The sequence below is a fragment of the Myiozetetes cayanensis genome, unplaced genomic scaffold (genome assembly GCF_022539395.1).
Source record: "Myiozetetes cayanensis isolate MyiCay16 unplaced genomic scaffold, myiCay2020 scf14, whole genome shotgun sequence".
In the NCBI taxonomy this organism is placed as follows: domain Eukaryota; kingdom Metazoa; phylum Chordata; class Aves; order Passeriformes; family Tyrannidae; genus Myiozetetes; species Myiozetetes cayanensis.
This window is the reverse complement of record NW_026087048.1, coordinates 7,806,833-7,819,156: the sequence shown is the minus strand read 5'-3', so window position 1 is coordinate 7,819,156 and position 12,324 is coordinate 7,806,833. Positions and strand designations below refer to the sequence as shown.

General features: G+C 36.8%; 1 protein-coding gene across 1 annotated transcript in view; it reads left to right on the top strand.

The window, feature by feature from the left end:
- The window catches only part of LOC126636939 (protein unc-13 homolog A-like), a 33,329-nt gene extending 30,055 nt beyond the window's left edge, over positions 1–3,274 (top strand). The window contains exon 8 of the mRNA XM_050309714.1: positions 3,101–3,274. Within this exon, the coding sequence (XP_050165671.1) occupies positions 3,101–3,274 (174 nt within the window). The remainder of the gene's footprint in view (positions 1–3,100) is intronic.
- Positions 3,275–12,324: the final 9,050 nt, after the last annotated feature.

The following is a 12,324-nucleotide window of genomic DNA, read 5'->3' as shown; positions in this document are numbered from 1 at the left end:
AGGAGGTGACTCGTGTAAGTTCCCCCTTGTATGATTCCACAACTATTGATAAAAGTGAGTATTGGAGACAAAAGCCAGTGAAATAGTGGCACTATAATTGATTGGTTTTATAACCTGGAGGTCAACAGGGACAGTGGCACAGATTTGCCTCAACAAATACTCTCTAGATGCCTTATTCCTACCTTTACAAAATGAGCATAATACATCCATAGATCACAAATTATGCCATTAATTCAAAGAATGTTGGTGTGTTTCAATATTAAAAAATATTATGTACAATTAAATATTCATCGTGGATTGTTCTAATGCTGTTCTTTGTGATTTGTGGTGAATTACATGATGGATGCAGTGGTGATGCTCAGGATGAGAAAGCTCACTAATAGAGAAGTTATCAGGAGCCTGGTTTTGTCAGCACTATTGATTTACTGTCTTATTCAGAAACAAAACTTGATAGACTAATACTGAAGCAGGTATTACACAGTGACAGCAATGGGAATTTAGGGCTGGGTAAGCAGTAGTCATTTTTATTTTAGGAGCCATGGGGCTATGAGATTAAAAGAAAACTTCCCTTTAAAATATTCCAATATGTCTTGGAAATTGCCCTTTTTTTTTTCTTTTTTTTTAATCAATCTTTCAGTTGAACAATTTTTTAACCCTCCATTCCAAGAAATGTTTTGTATGCAAGTATGTCTTGAAGTGGAAATAAACAAGTATTTCCTTTTCTTGAAGTATTAATGATAGATATTTTGTATCCTGATGCAATTAAAAAGTTGTTGTGTTCAAGTGACAATCAGCATATTGATTGAGCTAAACGACTGGCAACAAACAAACTGCATTTCTTAGTCTTGTAAATTTGTTTCAAGGATGAAATATTTAAACATAAATTGACAAACTGACAATTTGAAAACAAAGAAATGTAGAAGTGCTCTTTTTGATTAAATGGTTTTAGGATCTGTGCAAATTTGCCAGCTTGAAGATATTTTGACAATGATTAGAATGTTAATTGGTGCATGAGGAAGCTCAAAATACCTGATGATTCAAAGAATTTCTGGGATGTCTTTGCTTTATGAATCACAGTTTTTATATGAAGAAAGTTATTGATTGGCTACATCAAGCAGTCCTAGTTCTATAATATAAATAATCTTGACTATCTTGTGTCTGAACTGTCTGAGTTTACATAAAGGTAGAAAGGTTGATGTGGGGCAATTGGACTGGCAGTTCTAAGATCACTTTGTAGTTGTTTTTAAGGCTTTCAAAAAGTTGTGCTTGGAAAGTTTACTTGAGGAAAAGGCGATTCACTGTTAAGGGCAGAAGTTCAAGAGTATCTCACTTGTGGTCACTGAACCCACAACAAGGAGTGCAATGATTGCAAATAACATGAATTCTTTCCTCAAAAAGATCATGGGAGATTAATTCATCTTCTATCATGGTTTCAAAATTCGTGCATGACTTCACCCTGATTCCAGGCTGGAATGCACAGTTCTAAGTAGAGATAATGGATGAGAAATTCAGCTGTGGTTCAGAAGAACAACTCCCATATCTGAAGCATGGAGAAGAGTCACAAAAAGCAATAAATATAACTTGCAAGTTCTTCCATAAAACTAGCAGTTTTATGCTGCCCTGTTGGTAAATTATCCAGCTCAGATTAATTATAATTGGATTGTGTTTTAAGTTAAAATTTATTCTACCACCTTGTCTTCCATGTCTTATGACTTTTGTGCAAGATAGATTCCATGATAGATTCAAATGATCAAATCACCCTTGCATCAATTTTGACCAAATTGTTTTTGTTTCTTTTATTTCCTATCATTCTAGGTAAACACACTAACATATTTGATTTTTTTCTTTTTTTTCCTTCTGGAATAAGTTCCTCTGAAAGTTTCTTGGGGAGAAAATGTTTTACAATTTGATACAATTGTGAATAAAAGAAAATAGGGATGTCTTTTATCTGAATAAAGCTACAGTTAACTTATTTGAAGGCTTAGTTTAACTTAGACGTTCCTGTGGTATTGTGAGTTTAGATATTCTGTAATTTATTCCCTGCCTCTGCCTCTTAAATCATTGTGAAACTTGAAAATTCCTTTCTTCAGTTAATTGAAGGTATTAAGTATTACAGACCCTGGGAGAAACTTTTGAGCTGCTGTACCATTATTTGAAGATTCTGTTAGGGACAGTCAGAAAAAGAATTACCACTTTGCTTTTCTCTTCAAAAAGTGAGATTCAATGGTTCACACGGAGGGTCGGAAACCTAAGCTTTTGCTCTTGACTGTCATAATAGCATATCAACAAACAGGAATATAACATGCTCTCATCCACAGTTAAACTTCAGTTCTCTCCTTTGCTTCATAGTTAAAAAAGGTATTATTGTAACATTCTTTCTCTTCCTCCTGTTTTAAGTAACCATGTTATAGCACAGAATATGTTGAGTTGGAAGGGACCTGCAAGGATCATGAAGTCCAGCCCTCAGCCCTGCACAGGACCATCCCCAACAGTCACACCATGGGCCTGAGAGTATCATCCAAACACTCCTTGAGCTCTGTCGGCCTTGGTGCTGTGCCCACTTCTCTGGGGAGCCTGTTCAGTGCCAACCACCCCTCTGGGTTATGAACCTGTTTCTAATATCCAACCTAAACCTCCCCTGACACAACTTCAGGCCATTCCCTGGGGTCCTGTCCCTGGTCCCCACAGAGCAGAGATCAGTGCCTGCCCCTCCTCTTCCCCTCCCAAGGAAGTTGTAACTGCAGTGAGGTCTCCCCTCACTCTCCTCCAGCTGAACAGACCAAGTTCTTTCAGCTGCTCCTCACACGGCTTCCTCTGAAGGCCCTTCATTATCTTCACTGCCCTCCTTTGGGTGCTCTCTAGCACCTTAATAAACCAGCTCACAGGTGCTTTACAAAATACCAAGATTGGAATCTTCTAAAGAGTTATTTCCCCTTTCCCCTTCTTATTGCAAACTCAGCTTTTTAGTGAAAACACTGAGCTTTGCAGTAAATAAAATAATAATTGCATAGAAAAAAAAAAAGTATAACGTAGTTTAAACTCTGTGCGTGTGCTTCCAAAAGATAAAAAGGGGGATAGGCTGTATCCCATGGGCTTTTAGCGATGTTGGGAAGAGCTGGAGGTGTGGGATGCGGCACTGAGGGCAGCGGCCGGCAGGGGGCGCGCGGGGAGCGGCGTGGCCTCCGGGAGCGGCGCATCCCTCGGGAAAGGGCTCTTCCCTCGGGAAAGGGCTCTTCCCGGCCGCGGCAGCGGGGTGTCACAACCGCCTGACTAGAGTTCTCTTAAATCCACTGATTAGGTTTAAGAATTGCCACAGTTATTGCCTTTCTTAGATAAAAGGGAAGAAATAACCATCCCCTAAGCAGGCTGGAGAGGTGTCGTGTGGGAGAGAGCTTAACTCTGTGACAGCTTTTCCAACTTTCCATCGTGAAATCCATTGTGAAATATAAATTACTTCAAAGTTGTTCCATCAATTTACTGTTGTCAGCATTTGAATATAACTATTAAACAATAGAACTTGTCAAGTAATATATAAAATAGTCATATGTTATTTCACGTCAGGTTTATTATGTAAAAACAGTGATTTAAATAATTGAAATATTTTCAGAGGACAGGCTTTTATTTCTAAGAATTCAAAGAATCATCTCTGAAAGTCTTAATCATGTAATCCTGGAAAAAGGCCCATAGAATAACACTTTTCTCGATGAAGGATTGCAGCTGCCCTTTGTTTGGGATATGGTTTGGGGTGGGTGGTGATAGTGTTTGGTTTGGGTGGGTTTTCACTTTTTTGTCCATTAAGCCACAGGGATTAGCTAGAATTGTGGAACAAACTGCAGCTCTATACATTGTGTATATATTCACCTATAAATACATGTATTTCTACTGTTCCTTCTATGTGTGGGAGTTACGTCTTGAGCACTGTGTTTGGGAAATACAGTAAATCAGTGGGAATGCTTAAACCTATGGCTCTCTAAGGCCAACTTCATTGACAGATCAGGGTACTGGCAAGAAACCACAAAAACACTCGTGGGCCACTCATGCAAACTGCTCCTTTGTGTTAGTTTATCAAAGGCTGGCATGGATACCTCCTCTAGATTTACTGTAGTTTCCTTCCATTCATTGACTTACAAGTATCTATGCTTCCAGAACTGTGAGAATTTTAGCTACTGTACAGACTTAAAACTGCTCATGTACTTACTATAGGAAGTTCCTGACATCATATCTATGTGAGGATGGTCTGAACAGAGGTACAAGGTAACTCTGTTATGACATCAGTTGTAAGTAAGTAATTAGTATATATTTATATATGAAACTTGATTCTTGATTGGTCAGAATCATTATAAGCAAAGTCAGCTTTTTTCTGCCTTGGCACGTTCTACACAGAATTGCAATTCCAGGGAAGATAAGTCATGATTAGTTCTGGAGGTTTTTGGATTGATGTCCGGGTTTTTATTTCCTTCTGAAATATCAATTGAATGATGCATCTGATAGAGCAGAATGTCCTGCTTGTGCTGGGTCATCAAATAAGTGGCTTCCAGGTGAAACATTCAACGTAATGACGTTATAGATTACTATAAACAGGGTCAATACTTAACAACTTCCTTGAAGATGACAACATTAAGTGTTATGAGTTAACGTTCTTTGTGAACACATTTTTTTATTAAATGAAAAAAACGTTGTATTTTTGCAAAACAGGCCCAATACTTACTGGTTTTATTGTCTGTAGTCTCAAGACCAGCTGTTTAATCTCTTACAACCCATATTTATTTCTGTTGCAAGTGTGTATCTATTGTGGGTGGCCCTGCCTGATTAAGCTGCCTGGTTTTCCTTTCTTAATCTTTACATGAACAGCACTGTTGATTTTGAGAGGCATTATTGGTACATCTCATGTAGTTATGACTGTGTCAGCGAGTATTGATATCAGTGGAATATTTCCTATTGTGCAATAAAAGTTTTGTACAATATTGTACAATAAAAGTTTATACTTTGGCATGCAACATGGCAGATATGAAGAATCAGTTTGTTTCAGTTTAGACAGAATATTAAGTAATTGCTGCAGGCTAATAACTACAATAAGATTTGAATAATAAAGCATTCATTCATCTGGCTCTTAACTATAAATCTAATTAATGGAGTATTTCTGGGTTGCATTCATTTCAACAGGACATAATAAATACAATAGTCCATAATTATTTTTATAATAATATACAAAAATCCCCAAAGTATTAATTTTAGAGAACTTCTCAATGGATAAATTGTATGTAAAGTATTGCATCCAAGATGACATTGCTAACAATAACACAAGGACTGAACAAAGTGAGAACTACAACCAGTAAGTTTTAACTATTACTACAAATTGCTAAACATTCTTAAGTCCTGCCTTTATTCAAGGTATCCTTAATATGTTTAAGTAAGTGACCAAATTACAAGCTTCCCTGTTACAAATGTGTCAACTATTACCAGAATGTCCAAAGTTTGGGATTTTTTATTTTTATACAGGAAAAATATATAATTTAATATTTTTTATGGCATTCCAGTCACTCTGTCTCCCAAGATTAAAGAGGATAATACCATACCCATGGTTTTATGCCTGTACACATGTTTTGTGAAAGATTTACACTTGGGCTATGTATATACTTTGTAGAATGGTTTTATACCATTCTGGATGCATTTTTCATGTTTTCATGTGTTAGTTTTAAATATCAATACATCCAAGGCCTTAAACACACTGTTAAACCTGCTAACATTTGAAAAAACACCCGTTGTGTTCTGCACAGGATAATTTACTCACTGCATGCTCAATAATAGTCCATTCTGCTATTTGAATTGCAGTAAACAAAATGACTGAGTCCTATTGTCTAGGTATTAATTGGGAACATGCAAAGTACTTTTCACTGAAAGTGAGTGATATGTTTCCTATTATCTGGAGCACCCTTAAAGCATCATGGAATGACAGTAGTTAAGAAGCTATTTAGCAGATTCATTAGCAAAAATGATCAGCTGTTGATGAAAGCGCTGCTGAAAGAAACAGCTGAACAGTTGTTTCTCTGGGTCGTGTCAGACCGATAAATAAAAGGTTAGGCTGAAACATGGCCCTGCCAAGCAAGAGATACCATCTCCCACTGTTATCCTTGCGGCCACTGGTGCACCTGCCAGCTCTCACGACGCACTGCATGTGCCGTGTCTGTGAGCGAGGTTTCTCAGGCAGCCCATTTGCCTGGATCTGGGAAGCACAGGGGCTGCCTTTCCACGCAGGAGGGCTGTGCCTATTGCGGGGAATGCTGCATTCGGAAGCAGTGGCAGGAGAAAGCAGCAGTGGGTGAAGTTCCCAGCACATAAAACACCAGGATGATTACTGTTCTCCCGCGTTGATGTTGTTTTTGAACGGGAGCAGGACGCTGACTCCTGCCCTGCTTTCGTAGAGGAGAAATAAAACTGAGCTGCGGAATGAATTAGTAGCTAACACCATGATTACTCTTAGCTGTTAGCACAAGTTGTAGGAGCTGGGGGGGGGGGACGAAAATGGGAGAGGGAGGATAAAACCCCCCACTTAACGCTGCCTAGGGAATACCGTGGAATTTGGAGCAGATACCGTTGCGGACTAGCAGCATGCCTGACTGCACTTGAGTGCAATCACTGAGCAGCAACCTCATGTTGTATCGTACCGTTTCCAAGGCTGGAGGAAGAACAGCAAAATAGTAATGGATTTGTGTACAGTGTTTCTGCATAAACGGAAAATAATATAAAGATGGTGGTATGTAATTTGTATTTTATTTTTAAGAAGAATTTAATCCAGGTATGTATGCTTTCTGTATTTTTGTGTCTAGTCTACATACAGTTTTCTGTTTCCTTTGTTTCCTTCCCTTATTTTCATTCTGAATGTACCTCCCACTGTTCTTGCTAATGCAATGCATTGATTTGTAACTGATTTGCTTTCTAATGCTATAATGTTAATGAAACTATCTGGGCTTCTGGAATTAACACTTCATTGAAAAGTGTGTGGGAAGGGTATTTTGTAAGGTACCAACTTCACAATATAAGTTGAGTAAGTGTGGCGTTTGATTTCTCAATGAGTTGGAACATTTTAATTGCTATAAAAAGATAAATAAATTAGTTATGAATACACGGTGAAAGTATAGTATGTTTACCTTATATACGTCAGTACTTTTTTCCTAATTTGTGGCAGGATTAGTAATAAATTGAGTTTTATGGATGCTTATGTATTTCTGGGTCTTGATTAATCTTCAAGATGAAAACCCTGCAGCTTTCTTTTGAAGAGGCAGCTTGCTTAGACTACGCGCTTGATTCTGTTCCACAACTAAATCTGTGTCTTAGAATACCCTCTATCATGTAGATCCCCCAGAGCCACAACCTAAAAAACCACCACAGATATTTAATACTTTTTGTCCGTCCTTTTAGGTTCTGGAAGATATCATCAGTATTTTGCCTTGTGCAATTTCAGAGGCCAAGTAATAGTAGCTGAAACTAATTTCTTATTGTGAGATTGAGGGTTCATTTTGCTTTAGGAGAAAGAATTATGCAGATATAAAAATCTGACTGTATTCATTAATCCCTAACTTTCTTTAGTCACCAGACTCCTTTTGCATTTTTTATCTTATTAAGAATATTTTCTTTCAGGTGACTACTGATTATATGTAATAAGTGAAATAGAACATAATGCTATGTGTCCTTAAACTAAGGACACTAATAGTTATCTTATAACATGCACTAGAATGTATTAAACCCACTTAGGTAATGCTTATTTGATTGTTCTTTAGTCCTGAAATGTCTCATAACATTCTGTTGCATTTCAAATTTGAATGCAGCCCAGTTTTAAGAAAGTTGATTTTTTTTTTAATAACATGTTGATCTAAAAAGGGTTAAGATCAGTTCCAGCATCTTAATACTGGTCTTAACTCTTGACTGACAGGAACTCTTATGCCTTAAAAATATTCACTGGGGTAATATTAATTGCTTTCTGAAGTAGAAATAAACTCTGTCCATAAAGTTGCAGTTATTTTTCACAGAAAAGGTGATACAATGCTTGTTTCCTGATTGCAGCTGTTGATGATTATATAAAATAGTTGCCTTTATTTATTGTAATATACAACTATGATTTGACAATTGAAAATAGAAGGTTACTTGACACATTTGAATGTTCTAAAAATCAGTGATAAATCTTACCATTTAAATCAACATACTAAGAAAAGCATTGAGAGAATACTGTTAAGTTGAAAAGCACTAACAGTCAAAAATAGAATTTAAGGTTAAAACATGTTTTGTTCATCATAAATTATTTTTGTAAAGTCTTTAATGATAGAAATTATGGTTGACTATCATCTCAAAGACCTTTCCTACAGAAAGAAGCCCTGATGCAATATATATGAGGTTTCTTTCAGTGGAATACACACAACTTGGAGAGTTGTATAAAGATCTTCTGTCACTGTCCATTTGCTTGATGCTATAGTGATGTCAGCACAACATTATCATAATGACTATATATTGCTGTGAAAACACTTAGGAAACCTAAGGTGAAGTACTGGGATTCCAGGGTGTTACTCAGGAGGAGAAGACTGATAGCTCAGAATATCTCACAATTTAATAAAGCATCAACAAGGACTGAAAATTCCAAGTGCTCTTTTAACTGTAGCTTTGTGAGAATCTAGGAAGAATGAAGCAGTATAGCAGCTTCTGCCTTTTGAGACCATTACAACTCTGAAGCATAAAAATTCTTTGGCACCCAAGAAGGTTCTTATGCAGGTTTTGTTTTTCTCACTTGTGTCGTTCACTTTGCTTGATAGCTCCAAAGCACAGGGTCTTACTTTCAGCTGTAAATCTAAGTATCACTCACTATATTGCAGCAAAGAAAGCAGAGACTCTTTTTCTTACAGAGGTTTTGCAGCAAGTTTAGAATTGTGTTTAATATCTGCCGTCCTTATCAATGAGAGTCCTTTCACGTGTTTAACAAGCACGGCTTTTATCTGTGTGTGCCTACTCATCCTAGTCTATGTTGTTGTCAAGAGTACTTGTGGTGCTTTGTGCTTGTGACATTCTTCAAATTCAATGATTGCTACCATTTCTCAATGAAAGGCCTCTTTATAAAAGCTACCTGTTTCATAATTTTACATTCTAAAAATGTAATGTAAGTATTAGTTTATTAGAGTTCAGAAAACACACGGGATGGAATCTAGAGGGCTACAAGTAACATTTTGCCCATATAAAGTTGTTCTCTTAATCTAAACATTTCACTGGGAAATTCTGTAAGTACTTAAAAAAAAAAAATCTCCCCAAAACTCCAAGGAAACAAAAAAATCAAAGCTGTAGAGTGGTGTAGTGTACACATGGTCACAGACCTCATGGCAGCTCTGTCCAAGAGGGATCTAAATCAGGGCAGTGTGTTGCCCGTTCTGAGCTCAGACCAGTGCAGTTAGAGGATTAAAAATCTATACTGGAAAGAAAATTCAGGGATTTTTTTGGTTTAAATTATTTTTTGTCATGGAATCATTATCAATACCAGTTTAGGTTGCTGAAAAGTTTGGGATATTATTATTAAAAGAAACTTTGAATATACTCAGTATAGTGCAAACATTCTCTACATGTGTATTATGCTTCAGTGTAAATTAAATCACTTGCCTTCTCCATGTATAATGTCTAAAAAACCTCTCCTTATTCAAATAGAGACAAAATTAAGGATAGAGCTGAGATTTTGTCAGTTGTATATCGTTGCTTTCTATCTTTTAAAGGGCATTAGATAGGTTCTGATGATTCTGTACTCTATATATTCTGTACTATATAACTTTTGTTTATTTGTGGTAATCTGACATAATACCATGCAGGTAATAGTCTAACTCATAAGCTGATATGTCTGGTACCAACTTAGTAATACAATAATCCCCATATTATCAGCAAATAATTTTCCCTTCCCACATTTTCCATTCCTTTTGTAGTCTGCATTTAAATAGGAATGAACTATTAGGTGAAATTATCTCAATTTTAGTGGGTTTTGAAGTAAGAGTATTGGCTAAAAGTAAGTTTATGTAGGACAGCACACATCATATATTCAGCTGTAAAAGGGGGAAAAAGTCACTATTGCCCCCTTCTTTATACACTAGAGTGTTTTTTGCCCTCTTTTTTTAGTTGAAAAAGTTGAGGAAACAACTAGAAGCGTTAAAGAGAAAAAGGTTAGTACATTTAGTCAAATAATTTTGAAGCTCTGTTCCAAAACACTTGCAGTGTCTTATTCTTGTGTGCATTAGTACACTCAATTACCCTATGCTAAGCTGGCTGTGGACAACTCCCAATGGAGCACATTTTACCTTTAAAATCTGTTCAGTAGCTTTTTACATCTAAGTATTAATCTACTGTATTTGGCACATCTCTTCGTTTGGTTTTAGTTCTAGTCAAGGCCATTGTTCTTTAAGAACAGTTGTTTCAAATATAATTTTCATTTTTGTAAAGTAAATACCGTACTGCAGATTTGTTTCTAAAGAAATAGTGTTCTAAATATCTTCAACAATTTTATTAGTAGTTCATAAATAAATTAATTGAATGGCAACTTTAGCCTCACAGTGGCTGCAACAAAATATTTCTTAGAGAAAAATGTAAATATTACAGATACACACAAAGGTGTGGAGAATAGTGTAACTAAAAAAGTAATTATGCAAATTATTGCAAGATAGTGGCGGTGGGGGTTCAGCTCATGTCTGTCTTCAACAGTAATTGAAAAAACCACCATCTTTTACTGTTAAAAAATTCCTCTTTTTTCCCATGTGGTCATAGCAGTAGGGGAGCAGTGAAGATGGCTTTTCTTTCTGGAATAATTACTCATCCTAGCTAGCTAGGAATTTACATTTTCTTCTCAGGTCTCCTGAAGACAATGTGCTTCCATATGTTACAAAGTAGTTTAAATGCAAGTAACTGAGTTAATTCACTAATGCACAAAGTTCTGTTTGTGATTTCTGTTTCCGACTGTTCTAAATCATAATGAGTGAAAGTCAGTTTTAAGCCTGTGCTACTGAAATCTGTCATCCTTACAATCAATTAAGTTGTATGCTGAAAGAACAGATATGTTAGAGCTATGAGTGACCAGTCTTGCTGCATAACTCCTAAAAATTTACATGGATTCTATCTTGTGCCTGATGAATAACCATGCAAGCTCTTCAGGACAGCAGTAGGTCTTGTGGGCTAAAGCACTGACAGCTTGTAGGTTCCTTAGGCTGGAGTTTGAAAAAGCAGTTTGGTGGTTAGTTGTATTTGTAACATTCTCTATAAATAGAGGTTTAATGGTGATCAGATACATTAATAGCAGGATTCATAAAGAAATAACACCAGATAAATAAGCAGATACAGTGAACATTCCAAATCATTTTGATGAAAAATAGGAGACACTGCTGATAACACTGCCATGCTCTTGTGTGAATGTTGGAGGGGCTAATCAAGTAGGGCAAAGGTCTGCTGGTGAAATCCTAAGGAATTCTTGGAACAAAGAGTAATTATCCAAAAGAGAAAGCAGGACTACTCCATTGTTATTGCCCCTACCTTTGCCAGGGTCTGCAGACAGGCCATCCATGTAGCATGTGCCACCTTACCTTGAAAGACTCACCAATAATGCACATTAAAAGTGTCAGTATTTAAGATTATGAGGGGAATTTAGGAAGAATGTAAAGGAGTAGATAATTGTTCTAATTTAAGTTCTAAATTAGGTCATCTGAGATGATTGTCAGTATAATGGTACTGTTATAGTAAATTAATGAAGCTCTCTGGAGTATATACCTTGTTTAAGGGAAAGTAGCAAAGGTTTTACCCAAGAGACGTGCACTGAGGGCAAGCACAGTTATGTCAAGATAACCTTATTCCCAGGCAACCTTAAGACCACTAAAGTACCATACTTAATAAATCTTCACCTGAATTCTGTTATTGATTCCTTGTGTTCCTGAACGTAAGAGGACCTCTCTTAGCCTCAGTTTCTGTGACTGCAAAGTAAGTTGTTTACATTTTTTTGTTATGTGTGATTAATTCATTTCTGTGAAGCGTTTTGCACATCGAAAAAAGATGTGGCTGTCTACAGAGAGTAGTGACCATTTTGGCGGTAATACAGAGTGGTATTGCTGCAGAAAAAGACTTTCTGGGTTTGTTTTGTTTTCCCCTACTGTCTTGGTGTTGTGAACATGAACTTTCGTGTGACATTTTATAGAGGGAGACTGCCCTTGAGTCTCATCTCCTTCCCTGTCCCCTTCCAGTACACACAGGCCCCTTGCAGTTGATTAACAGTGCAAAGGCTTAGCAAGGCTGTGGTTCTGACTGGTTGTTGCTTTTTTTTAAGGG